Source organism: Panthera tigris, chromosome D2 (genome assembly GCF_018350195.1).
Source record: "Panthera tigris isolate Pti1 chromosome D2, P.tigris_Pti1_mat1.1, whole genome shotgun sequence".
NCBI lineage: Eukaryota > Metazoa > Chordata > Mammalia > Carnivora > Felidae > Panthera > Panthera tigris.
In genome coordinates, this window is record NC_056670.1 from 60,534,697 (window position 1) to 60,561,881 (window position 27,185).

Here is a 27,185-nt window from a genome sequence, read left to right on the forward strand (position 1 = left end):
GACACTTGGAGAGTGCACGGAGGTCACATAATAAAGAATATTGTTATTTGTGTGTTTACATTCTTTTCAGCCTTCCTCACAGTGACTATTTAATACCCAGTGTGTCTCTTTCTATTTATTTTGTTTCCTCAAGGGTAGTACTCGTCATAAGAAACATAATTAAGACGTGTATGAGATCTTACATTTGCATTTCAGTTAACTTTTTATTTAAAACTTTTAATTTATTTTTGAGAGAGAGAGAATGTGAGCAGGGGAGGGGCAGAAAGAGAGGGAGACACAGAATCTGAAGCAGGCTCCAGGCTCTGAGCTGTCAGCACAGAGCCCGACGCGGGGCTCGAACTCATGAGCTTTGAGATCATGACCTGAGCCAAAGTCGGACATCTAACTGACTGAGCCACCCAAGTGCCCCTTCAGTTAACTTCTTTTAAACCTCAATTAGACTGATTTCATGCAGAAGCGTTGCCTAATGTGCCTTGTGAGATGGATTGGTGAGCCCGTGGTTTCAGGTATATTCTTGAGGTAAACAGGCCATCAGGGAGGATGAGTGCATTTGCCATTAGAAACTTATTTTGAAATTTGGTGTTGATGTATGCTCTCTGGTTTGCAAAAGAATCAGAGCCGAAAGAGAAAGAAAACGAGAGGTTAGGATTGCCCTTTCCCCAGGACGAGCCTGGTAATTAGCCTGTTTGGCCCTCGGCATGAAATGGTAATGCACAGACTCAGGATTCTTGGGAAAGGAGCAAGTGATTGAGGTCTTGTCTTTAACCTAGTTTTTTCTTGATCGCTTCTTTGTCAACAAAAAATACTTGCGGAAAGGCTTTGTATTAGACACCTTCTGGATTCAGGGTTTGCAAACTACAGCCGACAAGTACTTGCCACCAGTTTTTGTACAGGCCACAAGCTGAGAACAAATTTTTTTTTTTTTTTTACATTTGGTAATTGTTGAAAAACATCAAAAGTATAAATACTTTGTGACTTGTGAAAATAATATGAAATTCAAATTTCACGTCTGTGATAAAGTTTTATTTGGCACAACGGCCACGGTAAGGCATTTACATATGGGTGCTTTGGCTCACCAGCAGGACTGAGCAGTTACTCAGTACTGCATGACCCACAGAGCCTCACATACTGACTACCTGGCCCTTGACGAGAGAAGTGCGCTGACCTCTCTTCTGGATGACCTTCTTCGTATTTGCTTGACCTTGAGGACCTCCTGGTCTGGAGTAGAAACGAAGCTAACAGATACCATTGTTAAAATGTTGTTCCACGAAAGTGTTCTTGTTCGTCTGTTTCCTAAGAGGTTTTGTCCGTATGTTTGTTTTCCCTGTCTCGGCAGAGGCTAGGAGCCTCTGAAAGGCAGGGGCACGCTTCACCGTGTCATCTGTCACACGGTGATTGTTCTTTCCTGCAGCGTGGTGACATCGAGTAGCGGGAGACAGTGCATGCTCCAAACTGCTGCTGTGGTTACGTGGGTTCTGGGAGGGTTGTGTCCGTGACCGCCCGTTAGTGTACTTGCGAGGGCTCCAGCGATCTTCACGAAGAATGTTCACGGTCGCTCCTAGTCAGCATGCCTTGACTGCTTGCTTCGGGATGGGTCCTGACCGTGCCGCACAGATTTGATGAGGATTCGGTCTCCTCTTGCCGTGTGGTGTTTGTACGTAGAGTGCCCGCAATCTAGAGATAGTTGAGCCTTTGCAAAATAGTCTGTCGTTTTCATTCAAAAAGAGCCCTGATCTAATAGTATGCATTTCCTTTTATCTTTTCTTGCCCTTCTGTCAGCTGATAACAGAACGAAAAAGAAAGTGGCCCATCGTGAAAGAAAGCAAGATTTTTCTGCCTTCAAGCAGACAGACAGCGAGATGAAGGTTAAAATATCACCACAGCTTCTCTTGGCCATGCACCGTTTCCTAGCAACAGGCAAGTGCAGCTTATCACAGTTTGAAATCTCTACAAACCCTGGAGCGTGTTTCTCACCCACCACTGACTGGGGTGGGCTGGGGGTGGAGACTGGGAAATGGGGTGATAAGTAATGCCACTTTTGTGTTTTGTTTTTTGTTCTTTTTTTTGTTTTGTTTGTTTTGTTTTGTTTTGTTTTGTTCTTTTTAAATTCTCTCCTCTCCTGTGTTCAGTGTCGGCATGAACCCTCTGAGACATTTACCAGGGGTGGACCAGTAACTTAAAATTGGTCTGAAAGGTAAGGATGAATGTTAGTGCCACACTGCATGTGAACGGTAGGCCAGGTCATCTGCTTCCGGCTAAGTCCGGGGGAGAGCCCCGCTGGTGGAGTAGGCTGACAGTGCGAGCCACCAGCTCGGTTGTGTGTGTCAGACGGTTGAGTAATTCTCTCTTCAGCTTGCCTTGGAAGAACAGTTGGACCTCAGTGGTAACACAGGTGCTATAATTTGCAAAGAAGAACAACAGATTTTCAGAATTAAATCCTAACGTTCTATGATTTTAATGGAATCGGAAATTCTCAGGGCTTTGACATGGATGTCTTGATGGCCTCTGCAAGTCAGATTAACTTGGGCCCATTCCAGGAGACAAGCGGAATGATTATTAAAACCACCAATCCGGCCGGCACTTGACTGCTCCAGAAAGGTCAAGGTTGAATGGACTTGAGACTGACTAACCCTTCTCACATCCCCACATGGCTCTCTAGGTGAAGGGTGAGCTCTGTTGGCCAGGGGATACATGAAGGTACCCAGTGGCCTGTAGAAGACGTCTGTGTCCAGGATGGGCACCCGGTGCCTTTCAGCTGCATGCAGCGTGTACTTAAAACATTTTGAACAGAAGGCTCAAGTAGCCACTTGATGGACTGTCACGTGCCCTTTAAGATCGTGTTTTCAGATATGTAGAAATGCTCACCGTATAACATCTATGACCTGGGTAAATACTCCTAATTTAATGTGAAGTGAGAAAAAAACAATATAAAACTGTAAAGGTTATCGTTGTGTTTTTACGTGCGCGCGCGCACACGCACGCACAGGGGCACAGGCCTAGGGAAGGTACTGGAAAAAAAAATGCTCGCCAATTGCTCAGAGTGATTGAGTGGTTGGTTCCTAGATCATTTTATTTTCCTCTTTACCTTTTTCTGTATTTTCCAAAATTTCTACAACGTTCTATCTTATTTTGTTACGACCAGAAAGTCACCGAAGCTAATAGAGAATTTATGGTTTCATGTAATGAAAAAAATTTTAAACATGGAAGCAGTGTCTTTCACTTACTCCTTCTCTAATCCTGGTAATATTGTTCATTGTTTAAAGACCGTGATTCAAAACTGAATGTTCTCCTGCTCTGCCTCTGAGATACCATGATGTCCAGGTCCAGTAGAGCAAGCCTGAGTTAGTAATTTTGAGTTTTGTCATCTGAAATAAAACGGATAACTCTGTAAAGACAGATCCACACTACTTTTTACTTTTATTTTTTTAGTTAGCAAGTTGGAGTGCATGTTGATGTGTGCACGTGCCTTGCTTTTTTTTTTTCTGAATTTCTGCCTTCCTTTGTTCCCAGACCTTCTCAGGGTAGTGGAGTGGGAGAATGAGAGACGAAGCACTTCGTCTGTGCACCTGGTACTAACCCACGCTAGATGCTTCCTGACCTTTGCTTCTTCCTTTGGCTGTTGTTGGACAGTCAGACTATTGTGGCCTGTTCGAAGGGTGGCCTGGCAGTCAGGAGCCTGCTTCTGGTTGACTTTGATTTGTATCAGAAAATTAGGATAATTTTGACAAGAACTGAAACCAATGACAAGTTGAAAAGGAAAAATTCAAAAGACACAAATATGCAAATTCAGTATTTTCTGATTCCTCCCAGGTAATCTGCCCCCAGTGGATCACCAAACGGAAGTGTCATTAATCCGTATTGTTTCGCTTTGACTCCAAGTATTCTTACATATTCTAAACACCTTAATCACTAGTATAATTTTTTTCCATCCATTTGAAGTGTAATATCAAGTTGTGTTTATATCTATAGAAGTAGAAGCATTTAGCCCATCCCAGATGTCAGAGAAGATCCTCCTAAGGCTGCTAAAGCACCCCAATGTCATCCAGGAACTGAAGTATGATGAGAAGAACAAGAAAGCCCCAGAATACTACCTCTACCAGCGAAACAAACCTGTAGACTACTTCGTTCTCATTTTGCAGGTCAGAAGAATTATTCACTAGTTGTTTGATCTCACTGAGTACCCACCCTTCCAGTCCCCAGGAGACTTTTCTGTACATGAATGGGTGTCGAGGTTTACATACTTAACTACTTAACTTCCGGGGTAGCCTTATCCATGGGAGGCTTTCATCCCCTCCACCCCCCCCCCCCCCCCCCGCCGTTTTCCTAGCTGTGAAGTAATTTCAATCTAAAGTAATGCCCTTAGTTAACTTCCGTTTCCCATACTGAAGGGCACTTACCAATTGCTGAGGCGATGAGGCGTTCATTTGAAGAGTGGTGAATTCAGTGGTTTTTGTTTTTTGGAGAGTGTGGGGCCATATACATCTAAGTCCTGGTGTGGGGCATTTGAAATTTAAGTGTACTGAGTTCCTTGCGTCCTTTTTTTTTTTTTTTTTATCATCTTTTCTTTTTTCCACCCCTCATTAGGACTTGGTCTTACACCACTTCCTAGAGGTAACTTACTGTCTCCCCTGAACAATATCAAAATAATCCATTTATTATTGTTTTTATTCCTGGTTACTAACCAGACTGTTCTACAGGGGAACTGATGTGAGAATCACAGCCTCTCATGGCAATGGAAACTTAATTCCTTCTCACTAATAACATAAGCCACTCTATGAGGCGAGAAGGTTCGTCCATTCTGAACCCTCCCTGAGGGGATTTAGTGTGTAGGTTGATAGGAGGCCCTTATTATATCACAGTTGCACCTAATAGAACTCTGACCTTGGCATGGAAGCCAAGATAAACAGTACAATGAAGAAAGTGCTGGTTTTATTGACGTCTTGTACCTCTTTATTGAAGAGTTACTTTTACAGGAAATCTGAGTTGATTTAGCACAAGAATCCTAGCCCCTGAGGCAGTCTCCTGTTTTTGGTTATTTCCTAGATGTGAATTGGAGGTAGCATTGTAAGAGTGTCATGAGTACTTGGTAGGTCCTGCAATTTACATGAGTCCAGCAAGGTCCCAATTATCTAAGGGACAATTAAAGAGGTTTTGTTTTTTTTTAATGCGAAAACAACTCTTATCAGATGTCTGGATGTCAAACTCTGCAAAGTGTTGTGTCCGTGTCTCAGGTTGGGTTGCTATCCCGATGTCTAGATGAAGCAATAAGGAACTGGAGAAAAATCCATGGATAAACTGGTTTCATACCACTTTCATACATTCTTTCTTAGAAACTTTGCAGGTTTTCTAATTCAGTACCTTGATTTTTCTAGTAACCTTAGTCTCATTCAACCCTGATTTGTGTTTTTCTCTGGAGACGTACATGCTTGACACGGAGGGGGCTGTAGGGAAGTTATTTACTGCAGCGAGGGAATAAAGCATTTGTGTTTCTCATAAAAGCTAGATGTGATTACTCCTCAAACCTAGAGAAACTTTTGAATTACACTAACGATGGTTGTTTGAAGACTGACAGGGTGAATTTCAGGAGCAATGTTAGAACTTATGTGGCTTCCAGTTGTTGATTTTTATGTGGTTAGCATTTACAAAGTTGTGATTCAGGAGTGTTCTTTAGGTGTATAAGAAAGCCATTTCCTGGCTGAAGGATCTAGAAATAGATTTTATGGAGGAGGGACTTCATACTCATCGTTCCTTTATAAGTAAATCTTTAAAGATATTTTTGAGAAGGCATGTGTGTGTATGTACCTGTATCGAATACCTATGGCATGCTAAATATTAATGTGACAATTGTTTGAATTGTTGAACTGATGATGTCATGGGGGTTTAGAAATAGTGTATGTGCTGGATTAAGAGGATTTACAGAGGTGTTTAAACTATGGGGTTTAGTGAAAATCATGTTCTTGCAGGCTGGCCAATTACCTGAGGTACTCAGAGTATAACAAAAGGAAATACCATAATCCCTGTCAACCTAGTACAGCTGTCACCTTTTACAGCGTCCATTCCACTCCAAAATGTCACTAACCCAACCTTGCAAATTCGTGCCAGGTGGATGACCATGCTCTGCTGTGTTCAAGAGCATTAAATCAGAAGAAAGCTTCAGTATCTGCCTTCCATTCCTGGCCCCAGAGCCAATGAGCTTCCCTCTTCTGCAGACACTAGGAAAAAAACTCTTTGATTAAGTAATTGATGTTTGGAATGTAATAAGAAATAGAAACACATCCGTTTGAGTTTAAATTCTAATGAAGTAAAGTCTAATTTATTCAAAGTAAACCATTTAAGTAGGTTTAATTAAAAGAATGTAAGTTACCAGGCACATACCTCCCACTGCCTAAGTATAAAAAGGCTACAATGTCAAGTTTTCTCTAAAAAAAAAAGTAGATTTTTCAACTCAAATGTATTGGAGGGATCAGTAAGGACAGTGATAAAAGCGTAATAAACAGTGAAATAAAAGCTTATTGACTCTACAGGTCTTAAATAACACAATACATACATAAAAGTAGAAATGGATAAGATCTTAATTCTGGTGGAAATTATTTTCTACCATGATAGAGTAAGCCTACCAAGAAAAAAATGTCTTAACTTGACTAATAAAATTAATGGGAATTTGGAGAAAATTAACTATAAAACCAGGGAAATAGACTTTTTAAAAACTTTCATGTGACTTCCATAAAATTGATCATTTGCTATGTCATGTGTAAGTTCTAAACTCAGAAAGGTAGAAATTTCTGGAACCACCTGTATAGGTCATAATGAAATAGATTTAAAAATACATAATTGAAGAGTAGTACTAAGCCATTTTTTAAGTAGCGATCAATTCTCTTCCAAAGGTGTATTATGTAAGACTCCGAACAGAGTGTAGAATGTGTCCTGATGTGTTTCACTTTTGTGTCTGTATATACATGAACTCTGTCTGGAAGGTTACTCAAGAGTCTGGTAACAGGTGGTTGCCTCTAAAGAGGAGACTTGGAGGACTGGGAATAGGATGGAGGGGAGACTTCTCCCAATGAATTTGAATTTCTTTATCTTTTATTTTTTGTAACGTTTATTGATTTTTGAGAGAGAGAGAGCGTGAGTAGGGGAGGGGCCGAGAGAGAGGAAGACAGAGATTCCGAAGCAGGCTCCAGGCTTTGAGCTGTCAGCACAGAACCCGACGTGGGGCTCAAACTCATGAACCGTGAGATCATGGCCTAAACTGAAGTTGGGCACCCCTGAATTTGAATTTCTTACTATGTGCATGTACTACCTACTTAAATAATGGTTGAAAAGGGGTACCTGGGTGGCTCAGTTAGTTAGCTAAGTTACTAACTAAGTTAGCTAACTCAGCGCTCAGGTCATGATCCCGCAGTTTGTGAGTTTGAGCCCTGCATGCTGACAGTGCAGAGCCTACTTGGGATTGTCTCTCTCTCTCTCTCTCTCTGCCCCTCCCCAGCTCTCTCTCTCTCTCAAAATAAACACATATTCTAAATAAATAAAATAATTGTTGAAAATATTAGCAAACTGAAAACCTTAAGTAACAACTGAATTAGAAAATATATGGAAAATGATAAAATACATGTTATTTTGTGTCTTGAATGTTCTTTTTTTTTTTTAATTACATCTTTTTTTTTTTTTTATGTTATTTTTGGGAGTGGGAGAGACAGAGCATGAGCAGGGGCAGAGAAAGAGAATCCGAAGCAGGCTCCAGGCTCTGAGCCATCAGCACGGAGCCTGACACAGAGCTTGAACTCACGAACCGCGAGATTATGAACTGAGCCGAAGTCAGTTGCTTAACTGACTGAGCCACCCGGGCACCCCGTGTTGAATGTTATTCTTACATGTAGTAGGTCAGTTTTACAAAATACTATTCTTGTAAATATTTAAATAAGAAAAAAATCTGTCATTATCTAGAAAAAGGAAACAAACTGAAAAGAACAAATTAAGAAGGAAAGCAAATTCTAATGAGAAAGACTTACAGCCCATAAATGAAATCAACATTTGGTTCTTTTTAAAAGATGAACAGGGACACCTGGGTGGCTCAGTTGGTTAAGCGTCTGACTTTGGCTCAGGTCATGATCTCATGGTTTGTGAGTTAAAGCCCTATGTCAGGCTCTGTGCTGACAGCTCAGAGCCTGTAACCTGCTTCAGATTCTGTGTCTCCCTCTCTCTCTGCCCCTCCCTCACTCACACTCTGTCTCTGTCTCTCTTTCTTAAACATAAATGTTAAAAATTAAAAAAAAAATAAAAGATGAACAAAATCTTTAATCTTATCCTACTGATGTAATTAATGTGATATAAGAGAAAACAACAAAATGAGAAGTTCTCTCCTCTCCTTGAAAAAACTAGATTCAAGGAAATCACATGGGAAAAAAAAAAGGAAACTCTGAGAGCTCAATTTCTATACAATAAAGATGGGACAAGATGGTATGATCATCACATTTCCTAACTAGAAAGGTAGCAGTTAGAGATGGACAACATACCCAAAGAGTTACTCAGTGTGACTGACTAAATTAGGTTTATTTAGGAATTCAGCACTAGCTTAAGGGCAACAAAACCAAAATATGCCGTTGTTAATTCAGAAAGTGGTAAAGAAACAAATCCTCAGGCTCACATCAATAGGTATCAGAAAGGCAACTGACTAACTTAAACATCCGTATTTTTTTTTATTGGAGAAAACAAAAAACAAAAAAATCTTTGTAAAAATCCGTGATGAATATTCAGTGAACAAAAAAGAAAAAGTACCATAGAATCAATCATATCTTTAAACTGGCATCCTGCTTTTGGGAATACACCCATACAATCTGTCATATACATGCATCTAAAGAAATTGTTTTATAAAGCTATCTGTGCAAACATATTTACAGCAAATCTGTTCATTAGAAAGTAGCAGTACATATGTCTCAGCCAATTATATTGTGATATGATGAGACTACTATATAGTCATGAAAGAAGTGGAAAGCATATACAAAAATATGTCAAGAGTGTGTACACAATAATTGCACTATAAGCCATTTTTCTAATTCATAGACTTGGTGTTTTACAGTGAGGGATTTGTTGGTCCTTTGGGGAGTAAAATATCCAATCAAAAAAAAAATTAGCGTTCTTCCACAGCCCATAACCACATTATGATTTTAGTAAATACAAAGAATACTAAGAAAACATAGCTCTTTTCTTTGCCAATTAAAAAATCAATAAAAGGAACAGGTTGGTTTTTTTTTTTTTTTCCTGGTGTTAATTTTTCTGGTTGATTTCATGTCTCAGCTTTTTTTGTTGTTGTTGAACTCCCCATCAACTCTGGCTTTTTAGAGCCTCTGACATGGATTCAGAAGGGATTTTTCCCTGTAGAGTGAAATCCATTCTTTCGTGGAGGTGGCATCTTAGAGCTTATATAGCCCTCGACAGTACCTAATACCGTTTCACCTGTTACCAGAAGAGGAATTTAAACTTTCAATACCAAACCCTTCTCGAAGATTTTTGAGTTGCAGGGTGTGTGTATCCCAGTGAATGATAGATCCTCAATCTTGAGGCAAGTACAGATAGCACCCATTTTAAAGGAAAAAAAAAATTACTTGGATGCCCAGAGTTGACCCTGTTTTTTGAAAAAAAGTTTGAGAGAGAGAGAGAGACAGAATCCAAAGTAGTCTCCAGCCTCTGAGCTGTCAGCAGAGAGCCCAACTTGGGGGCTCCAACTCACGAACCGTGAGATCATGACTTGAGCCAATATCAAGAGTCAGATGCTTGCTTAACCGACTGAGGCACCCGGGTGCCCCGAGTTGACCCTGTTTTTAACAAATTATACTTACATATGCATAAGTACAAAACTAGGTATAAGCTCCTTTTGGGCTCTTTGAGTTCGGACGTGTATAAACCAAAAACAAAGTTGTAATTAACATTCTAAACGTGTCTGTAACATTGTCTGGCTGATAGGAAAGTGCCACCGGCCCCAGTACTGAGGCAGGGGCTCTGGGGCAGGCTCTTGTGCATTTAGCACGCTTGGGTCTCTGTGCGCCAGCGATGACTGACCCTTCAGCCCTTTGTTCCATTCCTTTGAATGTTTGTGCAGTATGCCGTGCTGTTATTGGCCTCCACTGGGTGTGACTGGATTATTTATGTTTGGTCCCCCTCTGTCCCTTTCTCTCTAGTTCAGTGCTCCTTACACTTTCATGTGCAGAGGGCTCACTTTGGGGATTCGGTGTAGCTAGGGTGGAGTCTGAAATGCTATGTATTTCTAGCAAGCTCCCAGTTGATTGAGTAGCAAGGCTTAGCTGTCAAGATTCGCGCTGTGAGGACACCCTCTTCATAACGCAACTGTGAATAATACGGGCACTGACATCCGGTGGTGGCATTTGGTTAGGAGATGGTCAACCAGATGGTCCAAAATACGTGTAAATTAATTTTTGACCATCAAGTAACTTTTTTTTTTTTAAATGTTGATTAAACATTCATGAAGAGAGCTTTCTGTCTTAAGACTACATCTCTGGATTCCAGATGGAAAAGTAATTGCTAGGGCACGTTTGAGTGCCAGAACAGACCTCTCTCTTTGGGTTTGCTTCCCCTCTTACTGGGCGGTGCTGGTGAATTCAAACTGGTGTTCACGCCCCTGGGATTCAGTTACCTCCTTTCAGATATCAAGCTCCGCTGAATAATTTGTGATGGTGATTTAAGGGGGAAAAAAAAAAAAGACTCAATGCAAAGGTGAGCGGGAGATTGAGAAGATGCTCAGCATATGGTGTCTGAGGAAGTCTCTGATCTCCCTGAGTCCATGGCATCCGCTGACCAGTTGATCTTGCTTGTGCCAACTAGGTTAGCACAGGCTTCCACCTTGTGGCCAGGTGTGGCACAGACTGCTTTGTCAGTGTGGCTTCTGGACGCTAAAGGCTTTGAGGAGAGTTACCTAATGACCTTCTTCCAAAGAAAGGTGGGATTCTGTGATGGTACCTTTACTTGGGAAACCAGCTTTGTTTGAGACGGTGAGGCCTTTCCTTCCTATCTATTGATAAATGTTGATTCATTTTTGAGAGAGAGAGGGGAGGGAGAGAGAATGAGAGAATGAGTGGGGGGCGGGGCAGAGAGAGAGACAGAGGGGGACAGAGGATCTAAAGCAGGCTCCACGCTGACAATGACGAGCCTGATGCAGGGTTCAAACTCATGAATGGTGAGATCATGACCTGAGCCAAAGTTGGACGCTCAACTGACTGAGGAGGCGCCCCCCTCCTCTCGTCAGTTTAAATATGAAGCCTAGCTCCCTTTGGGAGCCTTTTCATGTCCTGTGCTGATTTTTTTTATGTGTGTGTGATAGAGTAAATTTGTGGATGTTTCAAAAGTAAAATTGAGGGGTGCCTGGGTGGCTCAGTCGGTTAACCGTCTGACTTCAGCTCATGATCTCCAGGTTCATAGGTTCGAGCTCCGGGTCGTGCTCCACGCTGACGGCTCAGAGCCTGGAGCCTGCTTCAGATTCTGTGTCCGCCTCTCTGTCTTCCCCTCCCCTGCTTGCACTCTATCTCTCAACAATAAACATCAAAAAGAACTTTAAAAAAGTATAACTGATATGTAGCCCCTTCCTTACGTGGAAAAGCTGTTATCTAAGGACACGTGACTGGTTGTGAGGCAGGCAAGCCATTTCTTCATGCGAGTGGCCCCAGTTTGTATATGGTAGGTTTATTTGGAAATGGTCACTTCTGGGAGCCATCGACACACATACATGAGTGACAACTGTTTACTGGATGTTTCTAAAACTTGCCTCCCAGAAAAGCTGCACTTCTGTAGTGAGGAATACAGGGATGGGCAGTTATTAAAACTTGGAATTGTAGAATCATACGAAGTTTGACTCAAAAGAACCCCAGGGATCCTTTATTGCAATTTTACAAATGATGTAAGATTAGCTTTGCGCAGTGGTTCCTTAAGGCTGATGCTTGACAAAGGTTTCATCAGTGTGAGACAAAAATGAGAAAAATAAAGACCGCTGCAGCAAGTTACATGTAAAATTACATGTATTCAGTTTAAAGACCTGTTAGTCTACGATGGTATGTTATCTATATTTGGGGAATAAAATGGCTGGTCCTGAGTGCAATGATGGTTCGAGTAGATGGCTGTGTTGTGTAAAATCTCCGTAGGAAATAAAAATTTGTCAACCCTCTCTCCGAGGCTGGAGGAATATTTTACTGGTTGTGGGAATCGAGACACCAGGAACCACTGACCAGGTGTCACCGCCTACAGCCTGGTCGGTGTCGGCTGGGTGGGCTGTGGAAGACGACGACCCATCCTCCCTCACCTGTAGGCCGGTCCTCAAGGACAGAGGAGGAGGTGAACGTGATCCAGAGCTTTGAGTCTTGGGTGCGGCTGCCCTTGTTTAATTCGTGGGCTCAACAGCCACCGTGGCTATGGGGGAGTTTCCTGAGAGGCCACGGTACATAGAGGCTCTGGAGCTGGGGCCGCTGTTCACACAGCCTTGCAGCAATGGTTCCCAAACTTGCTGCATGCTAGAATCCCCTGGAGAGCTTTATTAAAATCCTGATGCCCAGGTTGCACCCATACGAGTTAAATCAGAATGCCTGGGAGTGGGAGCCAGACATCAGGTTTGTTTTTTCAAATCCCCAGGTATTTCCAGGGCACAGCAAGGGCTGGGAGTCACTGCCTTTGAGTTGACTTGGCAGAGGTTCCACCAGCGTGGCTCCTTTCCTAGAGGCAGACCCGGTATTGTTATTTGCGGTCTTTGGGGGACCGGCTGTTACCCTGCTGGTTCTGACAGTAATTATAAGGAATTGTAAGTGGACACCCATTTGCAGGGACCCAGAATACAGAGGGCCTTGTAACTTGTAAGACAAATGATCCAGATCAGCTGGAGACCCGTAAAGATGGAAGTCATGAGGAGGCTCTGTTGGATTTCATTCTTCCTCTGGATTTTCTGCATAGAAATTTGGCTTATGTGGGGCACCTGGGTGGCTCAGTCAGTTGGGCTTCTGACTTGGGCTCAGGTCATGATCTGGCGTTTCTGAGTTCGAGCCCTGCATCCAGCTCTGTGCTGACAGCTCAGAGCCTGCTTCGGATCGGATTGCTTCTCCCACGCTCTCTGCCCCTCCCCTGCTCACGCTCTCTCAAAAATGACTAAATGTTAAAAAAAGATTTTTTTAGCTAAAAAAAAAAAAAAAAAAAAAGAAATTTGGCTTACAGGATGGTCGTGAAACCACTGTTACGCTTCCAACTAGAGAGACAGATGTTTTCAAATAGCACATACATACATATTAACTGATAGAAGCTTGAGCATTAGCCCAGGAAGAAAGGGATAAGCAATTAAGAAGATCCATACGATCAGGCACTCCCAGTAAAACTGGGTCCCTGCCTCTGAAGTCCCTCACTCTCCCCGCACCTGTTCCTTCAAGATGCCAGCTCAGTTATCACCTCTTCTCTCTCTTTCCCTCTCTACCTCCCTCCCTCTCCCCCCTCCCTAATCTCCCTCTCCAGTCCTGACCTTTCTCCTAACTTTTGTTCTTCCTCTTCAGCCTTTTTTGATGGACTCTTCCCCCAAGACCTCCTTCTGGAAGGGAGGGTGTCCTCTCCTCCCTGCCCCCAGCACAGATGCAACCCCTTCCCCACTTTCCTATCTGCGCTCACGGGCTCATGGCGCCCCTTCTTCTGGTCACTCACTCAGAGCAAACTTCTGTCAAGATTGGTGACTCCCCCTCCCTCCTTTACGCTTCTTTCTCCCTCTGCTTTCTCCAAACTGTGTCGATCCCTTAACTGTAGCTCCTCTCCTAGCAATCTTTTTCTGGTCCTGTGGTTCCCAGCCCGGCGTGAGCCTTGACTTTATCTCCCTGAAGCCGAGCCCCAGAGCCCCTGTGCGCAAGAACCTGGCCTCATTAGTCTAGCCCTTCGTCGTCCAAGGCGCTCTGCGGTGTAACCCGCTCTCCAGGCTGCTTTTCTGCCCCATCTCCCCGCTCTTCCCTGTGCAAACTCAGTGAGCCTGGCGGGCTTCTGTCTCCCACCTCTGACCTGCCCTCTCTTCTCTCGGCTCAAATCCTCCTTAGATTTTCCTTCCTGTACAAAATTTGCCTTGTATAAGAGCAGGGAGTAATTTTTTCTCTCCGAATTCCTTATGTTCTTACTGTCTTGTTCCTCGTGGAGAATTTTTGTTGACTGCCTTGTCCCATCAATTTTCACATGCTCCCCTCTGTCTCCTGCACTGGAAATGCGTGGGTGGCAAGGCCTGTCTTCTCGCAGGACCCCAGGGCACCTGTTTGCAGGTTGATTGTATATTATGGGTGGAGTCTTCAGTTCCTCTCTTATGGCTGAGAGCTGGTTGGGGGCAGATAAAACTATTTTGAGTGAAGAACTCAAAATCTAAAGGAGGGACAATAAATAGTTTTCTGAAGAACTGATTTAAGGAAAGTCTTTCGTAATTGGGAATGTAGTACATGATAATAGGGGTGATCAAAATCATAGTTTGTGTTAGTGGATAGCATAGTGTAGCCTATCGGTCAAGAGCTTGTTCTTTGGTTATTGAATCCTTCTGTGCCTCTCTCTCCTGATTTGTAAGGGGGGGGGGCGGTAATTGTGTCTGCTTCATGGAGTTACAAGCCTTAAGTGAGTTAATAAAGCGCTGACTTGTTAGCCCAGCTGCCCCTTCAATAAATCGTACCATAATTTTTATTTACCTGTCATAGAGGACGTACCGTAAAGGTAGCCTCTCACTGGAGAGGTGGTTATAGGCACCATGAACAAGAGCCACTGTGACCTTTGTCTTGGAAACCCACAAGTGCCACTCCCTCAGTGGGGTATTGCAGTCGCCCAGAAAACGCATATTAAACGCCTACAGTGAGGGGGGTCATGGTGGAGCCTAAAGCTACCAGGATGAATCGGGCAGCCTCAGTCGGTCCCAGAGGAACTGATGAGGGAAGTTGTGGACTAAGAAGCTAGAGGAAGAGAAGGCAAAGGAGAACTTCAGGGAGAGGTTTTGTCCTGGTGGAAGGAGACTGGCCTCAGGAACTTTTCCAAGACTGTGAGGAGGGAGTTCCGAGGTGTCGCAGGGCCCGTGGGGAGTCTGGATGACAAGGGGTTGGCCTGCACACGTGGGATGCTGGGCTGGCAAGACCAGAGTGAATTCTGCCCCTAGAACTCTTCTGGGGTAGTCCTCTCTCTTCCACGGCCACGAACCGTGTTCGTTAACCCTTGACCCTGTTGCTGCCCCAGCTCACGCTCCCGCAAGACTGCGTCTTCCCAGCGTTGGTTCCACAAATGGGGCGAGAGCACCGTCTTCTTATTACTGGGCGGGTTCCTGGGGCATCCAGGCACAAAAATAAGGATGCTGGGGAAATACCAAGGGGACTCACAGAAATTAAACATCACACTTTTACTGTCTTCTCTGCATCTCCAGCCAAATCCAGTCTTCGTATTTGAGATGAATTAACCCTCTCTGCTGAGTTGGGAAAGATCATCTGAGGCTCTACTTCCCCGGGGTTGGTTGGGAAAGGAATTTAGATGGAAGGACAAATCTTGCCGAGAGTCTGCAGATAGAGTCAGGGAACTGGACTGAAAACACTCCCCTTTTCTTCTCACAGGGGAAGGTGGAAGTAGAAGCTGGGAAAGAAGGTATGAAATTCGAAGCCAGTGCTTTCTCCTACTATGGTGTGATGGCCCTCACAGCCTCTCCAGGTGAGTTTTCCTGCCCGGCCTCTTGGGGCAGGGCTGTGTTTTAGGGACAGAATGCCCTTCTACTCTCACCTTCCTATACCTGCCAGCCAGCCCTGTTTATCTACTTTTTTGCCCTTTTTATTGAAGTATAGCGTGTAAGCCCAAAAACGCCCTCGTAAATCCTAAGTCTATGCCCCCGTGAATCTTCACACACTGACCACTCCTGTGTCGACAGGAGGTGGGCAGGCCCCGCCCCCACCCCCACACTCCCTCTTAGTCACCGTTGCCCAGGCCACTGCCTTGACTTCTAAGCATAGCCTAGTTTTGCCCGCTTTTGGACTTTGCGTAAGCGGACTTAGGCAGTAGGTGTCGTATTGAGCCTGGCTTCTCTCACCCGGTGTCGTCCGTGTCACATTCGTCATCGTTGCTGCGTGTGCTCCTACTTATTCTCACGGTGCTGCACCGCGTGAATATACAACCAGCGTATCTATTTCATGGCTGCTGGGCGTGGGGGTAGTGTCCTATTGGAGGCCACCGTGGATTGTGTGGCTGTGGGTACCGCTGTGCACGTCTTCTGGTGGGCGTGTGTGGAGGGGCGGAACTGCGGGCTCATGGCCATGGCCTCAGCTTGAGTAGCTCCTGCCTTGCAGTTTGCCACGGTGGCTGCAGCGGTTCAAGCTCCCGCCTGGACTGAGGAGGGTCCTGGCTGCCCCGCATCCATCGCTAGATATTAAAACATTAACTATGCTGGAGGTTTTTGAATTGGCATTTTCCCGAGGAGGAATGAGGTTAATGTGTATGTATTGCCTACAGCCAGCTCTTATCTAGACAGCTGGTCAGTTGAGTCAGCCAGCTAATGGGTGTGCCATGGGGTGTCGACTAAGTGCTCTGAGCACAAGAGGCCAGCAAGCCGTGTCCGTCCTGGGAAGAACATGGACCACAGATCCCTCTGGGTCAGGACTTGATGGGTCCCTGTGCACCGCTTGCTTTTTTGCAAGCATGCGCATGCTTGCTGCCTGACCCCAGCCGCAACCAGACAGGTAAACGGAGGTGCTGGGGTGCCATCTTGTGGCCAGAATACCAAATGACATGCTGTGCTAGGAGACAGAAACCTCAAATTTAAAACTAGCCCATCCTAAAACAACCTGGGTCACTTCTGAAAACCAGTCTCAGAAGGTAGGGGGTATACCTCCAGACAGACCTATGTGGGTGACATTAGTCTTCATCTGCTGCGCCACACAGCGTCCCGGCAAAGATGTCTTTACAGTGGGGAAGCCAGTGAAATGTTAAGAATTCTCTCAAACCTCTCAGCCTCCCCTGCCCCAGATGCATCTTCTCACTGCCCTGCCATGGGGTTTCCAGCCACATCAGCCAGTCTCCCCGTTGTCAACTGTTGGCTAACAGCAGTGTGAATGTAGGCCTGTCTGATCCCACTTAATTGTGTCTGCTGTAAACTTGAAGGTGATCTTCTGTTCTCACTGCTAGTGAGGAGGCAGGGAGATTCCAAAGTGGGCCGGGAAGACCTGGGTCACAGCTGCAGTTTCATATTATATGGTTGCCTGCCCTTGAGGACAGCCCTGGCTTCCTCCTCCTTAAAAGGACTTACTAAGGTTACCTCGTGTGATTGTTAGAAGAATAGAACGTGATGATACTTATCCACACGAGTGCTTTGTAAGCTTGAAAGCACAGAGGGAATGTCGGGTATGACAGGTGTCAAGCTTGTGACTGTTTGGCCACCAACCTCAGATTAGTCCCAGGTGAGCAGAGTCAGAGTTGTTTAGAAGGTTGTTTTGAAAAGAAAGTTAGAAGAGTTAAGTGCACAATGTTACTGATGACTGGTTCTTGAAACCTAAATATTAGCCCAATTTATACTGAACTGTGGATTCACGTAAGGGCAGATCCCATTCAGAAAAGGAATTGAAGAGCAGACCTCCCTGAAAGAAAGCCTGGGGGACTGTAACAAGCTTGCCTTTTCTGGAAATGCCAGGAAGGAAGGGGATCTCATTAATAACATCCTATTACAAAGCCCAGTATTTGACTTGACAAGTAGGATTTGGGATTTTGTGCATTTCATTGAGAGATACAATTAGTACAGTAATCTCAAGATAATAATTCTGTTTATTAGTGTTGATTGCCTAGAAAAATCCTGCCGTCATTAGTTATCACAGCCTGTCCCTTTGCATGTCAATTATACTTTAATTTAAAAACAAAAACAGAAACAAAAAATCCTGCCCAGAAAATAGGACTCCTGCCAGGTAGGGCATTGCTGATTGGACTTTTCAATCAGATGGACCTGTAGCTCTCTGAGTAAGCAGTGCTGAGGATGCCCTTGGTCCGCCATTCCCAGCAGACCTGTGTATAACAGCCTTTATTTACTTTCCTCTAATGCTTTGAAACTTCAGAGTATGCCGAGCCAATGCAAAATATCATATCAAAATTACAACCAGGCTAATTAAGGATGTCCATGAATTGAATAACTAATTGCTTGCTGCAGACAGGGACGCTGTTGGCTGTGCTGGTGCAGGTGGCTTGGGTCCTGCTCTTGGGGCCGTTGATTAATTGAGCCCCCCTTTTGTGTGGCTAGTTGTGATTTAAACCCTTAAGAGCATGTTTTGAGCTATAAACCCCAATAGGGTATTAATGGCTTAAGAGATTTCTGGGTTAGTAAAGAAGCATTTGAATAGGATTTCTTCTGATTTCTGCCTCCCCATTCCTCTTCCTGGAAAGCAATGTGTGCTCTTTTTTTTTTTTTTTTTTTTTTTTTACATAATAACTTACAGGCTTTTGCACTTCTGGAATGGAACGCTGATGTTAGTAGAGCGGGTGTCTGCTCCTGTCCCCTGAGTGCAGAGATCGCCTTTCTTGCCTTTTGATATGGTCTCACCCTGTTTTTCTCCATTTTTCAGTTCCTTTGTCCCTGTCTCGTACCTTTGTTGTCAGCAGAACAGAGTTGTTAGCAGCAGGTTCTCCAGGTAACTCTGCATGTTTCCTTTTCATAATTCTTCCGGTTGCCTCCCTTGACCCCACAAAAGCCTAGATCTGCTCCCTTTATTTGGTCCAGGCCGTTGGCAGTTTTTCTTTGAGGTTGCAAACTCCATGCTTATAGACGCAGTAGTGAGCTTTCCAGGGAAGTATAAGCCCACAGCCATTGTGCGAAGGCTTCGGGAGACTGGCGGGGAATCCGCGAGCGTGAGCAGCGCTGGCCCCACAGAAAGTGAGAGTGACTCTGACCTGGATCCGGATCCTCACTGCTCCCTGCCTGGCCCACCCACACTGCCGACCTTGGGTTTTCAGGGCGGTACAGGGGGGCTGCTTGGGGTGGTTTGACCTCAGCAAAGGCACTTGCAGAGGCCCCGAGGACCTCAGAACCTGAGGATGCTTCTACCAAAAGCACATTGAGCCCAAAGTCTCAAGGACTATGAATTTTCCTCAGTGGACAAGCACCCTGTGTGCAGAGGCTCTGGCGTTCTTGGTTCTGTTCCTTTGGTCCTTTCTCTGACATCCCTGTGAACGGGGCACGTGCATTACACCCCCTTCCCCCATCAGGCAGGTGGCCCTGCTTGTCCTGTCTCCTTCTCTCTCTTTTGAAATTAGTACTGTGCACATTCCCCACCAGCTGCTGGTTCCTGCCCTGCAGGAGAGTTTGGTCATGCCTGGCTAACACGTCCAGCGGCTAAAAAGAAAGGCAAAGGTTTAATCTTTCTTTAATTAAAATTGCTGAGCTTTTGGTAGTACAATTTTTCTCTTTATTTTGTTCCCCACAGCTTATATTTTAAAATCTGATGAAATTTGCGATCCATAATCCAGTTTGAGCAAAACGGTCAAATGCTGATATTTAGTAAAGGAGGCAATACTTGTCCTAGAAAGAAGCGAATGTTCCTTCAAGTCTTTGCTCTGAAAGAATTGGGGGTAGATCTTATTTATAGGACTGTTTGAATCAAATGAGCTGGAAGATTATACATACGTACACATACATATATACGCACATAAATAGGTATTTGTGTATATGTATATATGTTTGTGTTTTTTCTCCCCATTTTATTCGCTGGCATGTGCTACCTCTTTAAAATGTCACAGATGCTGAACTAGAGTGACTTTTGGATGAAGTTCATGAAATATCATTTGTATTTTACTTTTCCTGTAGAACTTAGAGATTTCTTAGCTGTGTCCACGCTATCTGATCCAGTAATAAAAAAATCCATTTGTGGGCCCAAGCCTTCAGGATGCTGGCATTACAATAATAGACCTAAACCAGTGATTTCTAGCCTATTCCAAAAGGTGCTTTGTGGTTCCCAGGGAGGAGGCTGGGACTGTTAACTTTATAGTATCTTTCTAGCTGACTTCTAAAAAGAATTCCTAGGCAAGATGAAGAAAAAGAGAAAAAAAATCCGAAAAGGCATAGAGGAATTAAGATTGAAAGGTTTTTTATCATAATTATTGTGATAATTTAGTACATAAATTTGGCAACAAAACATGACCTGAACTGGGGAGTGGCCACTTAAAGTCTTTATTCTCTTTGGTGTGAATATTCATCTCTCTCACTGCATGTTTTTTTTTTAAATATATGAAATTTAGTGTCAAATTGGGATTCCATACAACACCCAGTGCTCATCCCAAAAGGTGCCCTCCTCAATACCCATCACCCACCCTCCCCTCCCTCCCACCCCCCATCAGCCCTCAGTTTGTTCTCAGTTTTTAAGAGTCTCTTACGCTTTGGCTCTCTCCCACTCTAACCTCTCTTCCCCCCCCCCTTCCCCTCCCCCATGGGTTCCTGTTAAGTTTCTCAGGATCCACATAAGAGTGAAACCATATGGTATCTGTCTTTCTCTGTATGGCTTATTTCACTTAGCATCACACTCTCCAGTTCCATCCACGTTGCTACAAAAGGCCAGATTTCATTCTTTCTCATTGCCACGTAGTACTCCATTGTGTATATAAACCACAATTTCTTTACCCATTCATCAGTTGATGGACATTTAGGCTCTTTCCATAATTTCTCTCACTGCATGTTGATGAAAGGCCAATCACACTCTGTCCTTGCCAAGCTACTGGAGAAGGGGTCCCACTGCTTCTCCAGACTGTGGCCAGGACGCCAGGCAGTGGGTTACTGCAAAGGAGGGGGTTCATCTCACAAAAACAGAGGGTGGTGGGTTGAGAGGAAACTGACTAGAAATATAGAAACCTTGGAGAAGCCAGAGTTTGCCTGTAATCCTCCTCAGGAGAAAAGGAGACTCAGAAGTACCGCGCAGGGCCCTTGACATCTACCTACCGACACAGTCTGATCAATAAGCAAAGCGCCCCTTAAATGTTTTGGTTTTTGGACCTTTAAACTGTAACACACAAAAGCTAGCACTATCTATAGCAATGGTGATGTGGGGCTAAAGCCTAAGGATTCAGTGGGATCCTTTGTTTCAAAGAACGGTTGGATCTTTCAGCCTGGGTGATGCCCTCACTAATACAGGAAGGCTTGGCCATCAGGGTAGGTACGTAGTGGAGAGGTCTGGGAAGCAAACAGAAAATATAACAATGTTAACTAGGCTTATGGATCGGTTGTTAGGTGTCAGATGCTGTGCTAAGCATGTTACATATTATCTCATTTTTTAAAAAGCTTTTTATTTATTTTTGAGATGGAGAGAGTGGGGAAGGGAGGAGGCGTAGAGAGGGAAGGAGACAGAGGATCCGGAGCGGGCTCTGTGCTGGCAGCAGAGAGCCCGATGCAGGGCTTGAACTCCTGATCATGGAGCTGAAGTCAGACACTTAACTGACTAAGCCACCCAGGCGCCCCTATTATTTCATTCTGAATCCCCATCAGACTTTAGGAAGTGGAGACTATTATTACCTGCCTTTTACATATAGGTAGGGAATCTGAGGCTTAGCAAAGTTGGGTCATCCCTTCTGCTAAATAGAAAACATCTGATAAATTATTAATTTGCCTTGTTCTCTTAGAAGATAAGTGGAACCAACCAGATGAGTGGCCACTCTGAGTTTAGTTTTGACTGACGATGGAAAATCGTTCTGCCAAGAAAATTGTAGGGAAAGTCATGCTGTGAAAATTTGGGGAGAAAGTGAACTTGCCATTTGAGGTTCATCGAGTACTTACCGTGTTTTGTTGTGGTTGTCCAATTAAAAAAAAAAATTTCTTTAATGCTTATTTATTTTTGAGAGACAGCATGAGCAGAGGAGGGGTAGAGAGAGAGGGAGACACAGAATCTGAAGCAGACCAGACACCGAGCTGTCAGCACAGAGCCCTATGCGGGGCTTGAACTCACAGACTGTGAGATCATGATCTGAGCCAAAGTCAGATGCTCAACCAACTAAGCCACCCAGGCGCCCCTGTGGTTGTTCTATTTTAAGAGGGATGTTTACTGAGTGGAATCTCAGATGGTGGTCCGGATGGGGTTGAGGGGTCATAAAACACATCAAAGTATTTAGCCTGGACAGGAAGAGGCTTAAGGGGAACATAACTATGTTCAGGCTTTTAAGGCTCATTCAAGTAGTGGAGGGATAATGGGGAATCTCTACAGCACGGAGGGAGAGACTGCCGCTTGAGTCTGAGGAGGTGGACATTATGCAGGTCAGGACCTGTCCGCTGTGAACACCCACTTAATATTTGTGGACTAGACTTGATTAGAACAGCAAAAACGGAGGAAGCTTTGACAAGGCGGGAGGTGGGTTTTATTTTTAATGAAATTTACGTTAGAAGCTACGGTCAACTTGCCTTTACGAACAGCAACACTTAGACTCACTGAATTTCCTTTCACTTTGTTTTAATGAATGAGTAATGTGCATGTCATTGAAGAATCCCACAGCACCTACGCTGCCTTTAATCTTTTAAGGGTTTGGTGTCTTCTGGTATTCCTGAAACCCTGAGACATCCTTGGACTGCCTGGTGGGAATTTTATTGAGGTCAGAGACCAGGATAACAGGTTTGGTGGAGGGGTAGGAGCAGACGGAACTGTCCTGATCCCTTGCGAGCACATACTGATTTTACAAACGTTCTCAAGAGTCCTTTGCTTTTGCTTCTGGCACGGTCTGTGTTTTACATCCGGGAGCTTCTGTGCCTTGGGCCTCATCGGCACACAGCCTGCGCGGTTCAGGCTCACTCCTGACACAGGTGTGTAGCCACAGGGTCTTCACGGTCAGAGCCTCGGGAAGGACTGTGCGTGTGTGTGTGTGTGTGTGTGTGCGCGCGCGCGCGCGCGCGCACGGGGCTGAGCGGCTGACCCGCGCGATCCCCTTGTTGCCGGGAGGCCAGGAGCGTGTTGTAGGAGGGCCCTACATGCTGAGCGGTATGGCTCAGGCGTCTGGGAGAAGTTCATTGAGCTGGTCTGTTAGTTGCTACTTTTTTTATTTGGAAAATAAAGAGCTGACTTTATTGCTTATATCTACCTCGTTTAAAAGGTTATGGTTTCTTTCCCCTCCTTTTCCAGGTGAAAACAAGTCGCCGCCTCGCCCATGTGGCTTGAATCACTCAGACTCTCTCAGCCGAAGTGACCGGATTGATGCGATAACGCCGACACTGGGGAGCAGCAATAATCAGCTCAATTCTTCGTTCCTTCAAGTCTACATCCCCGACTACTCCGTGCGAGCCCTTTCTGACCTTCAGTTTGTTAAGGTAAGAGAAGGGAGAGTGGCTGGGCTGGAGCCGGGGCCCGGCCACTGGAGGCCAACTTCCTCAGCGAGTTGTTTGGCTTCCCAGGCCCCGCCACTGAGCTCTCCCTTTGTCATTTGGACTCCCTACACCTCCATCTACTGTGCCCAGGGGTTAGGCCGGGGAAACAGGTACCTCCCCGGCTCTGTCACAAAAGCTGCCAAGTCAGATGTGCCTTTTTCAGGGAGTGAGAGCTGGAGATGGTGAGAAACAGAATCCACATTTTCCAGTGAGTCCTCATGAGCTCCTGACTCCAGTGACTCTGGATGGCCCTGGAAGGGCTGAGATCAGAGACTCTGAAGACTTAACGGGATGGGGCAGGAAGAACCCTCTGCTTCTCTTCTGCCCCGAGACAGGGTTCTTTTCTTAGTCCGGAATAAAGACGTCTTGTGAAGAACAAGCCAGCTTTAGCTGTTGGAAGCCTATCTCCATTTTCCAGTCGCTGTGAAACTTTGAGACAAAGATCTGGAAATAGCTTCTATCAGTAAAAAACTGACTTGTTCACCAGCGTCAACTTGAGCTCTTAAAAGTGGCTCAGTTTATACTCAAGGATGGTATTTCCCTAGAAAAACTATGAGGGGCCTTTCGGGGGATTTTAACGTGTCATACCATGTCGAGACAAGAGCGCCTGAAAATAAGCATTATCTTGGTTTGTTTTTGTGCCATCTTCTGGCCCCCAGATCTCAAGACAGCAATACCAAAATGCCTTGATGGCATCCCGGATGGACAAAACTCCTCAGTCTTCAGACAGTGAAAACACTAAAATTGAATTGACTCTTACGGAGCTGCACGACGGGTTGCCAGACGAGACAGCCAACCTGCTCAATGAACAGAACTGTGTGACACACAACAAGGCCAATCACAGCCTGCACAGCGAAGGTGCCATCTAGGGCACCCCCCCACCAACCCTCGCCCCCACTCCCGAGGCCTCAGGCCAGCTGACCGTGAATCCCATTAGCGTGAGCTTGTGTGCCGTGCTGCGTCCTGCAACATCCTGAGACCAAAGACTTTGTTCCCTTCCTGGAAGCAGCAGAGGAGGACGGTGAGGGTGGACTGGAGACCAGAGGTGTGAGATCGACAGCTAGGGCATGGCATCCGAGATGGTGGAGACGAGCCTCTTCCACCCAAATAGAATCATGTTTATTTTTTCAGTTGTACCTTTTATTCCTTATTCACTCTCCTCCTTCCTCAATTTGCATGAAGTTGAAAATTGTTGCGGTTTATTATTTTTTTGTCCCCCAAGAGATCATGTTTTTAAAAAGTGTCTTTTGCAGAGTTTTACGTTGTTGTGTCTGAACTCTGCTGTGACTCCATGATGTGACCCGCACAGAATGGACTTGCTCCTCGGCCCTCGTAGGGAGGGGTGTGCTTCCTCTGCGCCCAGCGGGTGTCGCTGTGGAACTTGAAGGATGAATGAAGAAAGCGGTCGATGCCAACCCGCCACGTCTGTCCCACTGTGGGGTGGAGCCTGCACGGGGGGGGCCTGCAGCCGCCTCTGTGAGCTCAGTGTTGTTTTAAGTTAATGTTTAACCGTGTCCCTTCCCCTCAGAAAGGTTTAACATTTGCTTGGAATGTGATTTTGCTCCTACTCTAAGGAATTTTTATCACCAAAATGAATGTTAATGAATTTTAAACCCATGGTTTATCATTGGCAAGAGGCAAGGTGGCTTCACCCCGACATTCCTACAGCCTGGATTCTCCGGCCCAGCCAGGCCTTCTCCCCAGCTTACCGAGCGCTGTCACCCACCTCCCCGTCCTCGCTCTTGTTAACCCAGGATGCTGCTACACAGATGCCAAATGGAAATCTTCCACAGGGCTTTTGAGTAATCACGTGGTGTGGAGTTCAAGCTCCTCCCCTTCCCACCGGGACCTCTGTCATGGTCAGAAAAGGAGTCGGCTTCCAGCCATGCCTTGAGGGCACTTCTAGACCCGTGGGTTTAAAGGAGGGAACTTCGGGGTCTGCCAGCCCCCACCCCTGCTCCCAGGAGCCAGCTGCCCCTCTTCCCCCTCTGTCCCTGGGCCCCTGGGGGGCCCGGCAGTGGCCGTGTCCCTCGCCTGAGGACCTCGGTGCCTCCCGCCTCAGATGCGGCCCACAACAGAGAGGCTGCCTGTACGGCCAGGGTCGGCGTGGCCCCGAACAGGGATTCAGAAACCAAATGTGTGTTGCGGCTGTTTCATGTGTGCGTCGGCCGCCTTTTAATGCCAAATTCATCACGTGTAGTGAAATTAATGTCAGGAGGTATTTCTTGAGTGACTGAATTCTTACCTATCTTATCTGTTTTAAGTGTTACCCGAGGGATGAGTGCATTTTGGTGGCAACGCTCGTACACTGAGTTGAATCCATACTGATGGCAGTGCTCGTGTAGAGCTGCCACTCCGTGCTGCCTCTAGTCACTAGCCAAGAAGATAGCGTTTTGGCCGCGGGGTCTCACTGAACGAAGGGAAGCCCCGGGCCAAGCGGCGGTTTCCTTCTCCCTCCTCAAGGTAGGAGCGCGCCCCCCAGGTTGGGCTCTGGGGAGGGTGGGAGCTGTGGTTGTGCAATAACCGGCCACCTGCTGGGCTTGCCTCCTGGTGAGCGGTTTGGGGCTCTAGTGTCATATGCGCATTTCCCGCAGTATTTCCTCTGGGACGTCGGTCCTGCAGTGTCTTCCTCATCAGGTGCCATGCCCCTCAGTGAGGCAAGTACTGGCCTCAACTGGCAGAGGTCACGGCGGTGGGGGGGGGGGGGCCTGCGAAGGGGCTAAGCGGCCTGCTGCTGGCACCAAACGTACTACCACGGGATGGAGCCCCCACTTTGTCTTAATGTGAGTGGGGCCCTGCAGTGTCAGTGTCCCCTTTTATAAACAGACCCATCCAAGTTAAAAGGTCTCCGTTTCTTAAGACGCATGTGGCTAAACACAACCCCAGTGTGGTGTGGAAACTGGGACTGTCCATGGGGTGCGCAGAAATGAGAGTTCCCTCTAAGGAAGTAAAACCTGGGTCTTGCACGGGGGGGTGGGGGTGACCCCCCAACAACCACGCCGTCCGTCCTCTGGGCCCGGACTGCGCTTGCCTTCCTGGTAGTTTGGTGGAGCCTGGCCTGCCACGCCATGGCTCCTCTGGCTTTCAGGATCTCTGCCCCCTCAGTCTCTGCCGACTGATCTGCTTTGCCACACGTGGCCCGTCTCAGGGTGCCTTGCTACTGGAAGGAGCTCCTGGAATCTGAGTTAATGTGTTGGATCTTTTTCAGAGCCCCACTGTTCCTCTGTGAACCCGAAAGCTCCGTGAGAGTCCGGGGAGCAGAGAAGGGATTCCAGCTGCCAGCTCCTTGACTTCAGAGAGAAACAGAACTTCTCAATACCATCATACCTGCTCAGTGTGGTGGCTGTTTGAAAAGTCCTCTGTAAAGTGCTGGCAGGGGTGGCTTTGCAGTGGGGGCTTCTAGAGGATGAAATTTTAGCCTCCCAAGTTTGCACTTATTTTCTGTAAACCACTCTTTACCTTTGATTATTCCCATTATTCTGTAACAACAGGGAATCCAAAATAATTCCTGGCTCTAGTTCCATCTGCTTTGGGGAAAAGCTCAAGACCCTTCCAGTAACACTCAGTGTCATGAGCGATCAGATTCCTCTTCCAGGCCCCACTTTGCCTCTGGAAACTAACTTCAGGCTGTTGATGGAGAAATGCTGGCTCATTGCTTCTCTGGGCAGTGGAATGATTTTAGCTTAGAAGTTCTATGCAGTTACATCTATAAAGTCAACGAGTCTGGCAGAGAAAGCGAATCAAATATTTGAGATCCCCACGTGCAGTAGTCAGTTCTTAGCACCACCAGTAGACCATCTTTTACTGGGGCTGCTGGCTTTGTAAGCGTGGAAGAGAGTGGGCTGTGGAGCAG

General features: G+C 45.7%; 1 protein-coding gene across 3 annotated transcripts in view; it reads left to right on the forward strand.

Moving 5' to 3' along the window:
* CNNM2 (cyclin and CBS domain divalent metal cation transport mediator 2) overlaps positions 1–24,462 on the forward strand; it is a 143,270-nt gene extending 118,808 nt beyond the window's left edge. Inside the window, exons 3-8 of one of the 3 annotated variants that reach the window (XM_007080291.3) lie at positions 1,780–1,917; positions 3,970–4,139; positions 15,588–15,681; positions 18,567–18,632; positions 23,091–23,275; positions 23,992–24,462. In XM_007080291.3, the coding sequence (XP_007080353.2) occupies positions 1,780–1,917; positions 3,970–4,139; positions 15,588–15,681; positions 18,567–18,632; positions 23,091–23,275; positions 23,992–24,201 (863 nt within the window). In that variant the 3' untranslated portion in view covers positions 24,202–24,462. Of the gene's footprint in view, positions 1–1,779; positions 1,918–2,129; positions 2,195–3,969; positions 4,140–15,587; positions 15,682–18,566; positions 18,633–23,090; positions 23,276–23,991 lie in introns of those variants that run through there. The other 2 variants (XM_042960334.1, XR_006209063.1) reach the window with 2 other exon arrangements.
* Positions 24,463–27,185: the final 2,723 nt, after the last annotated feature.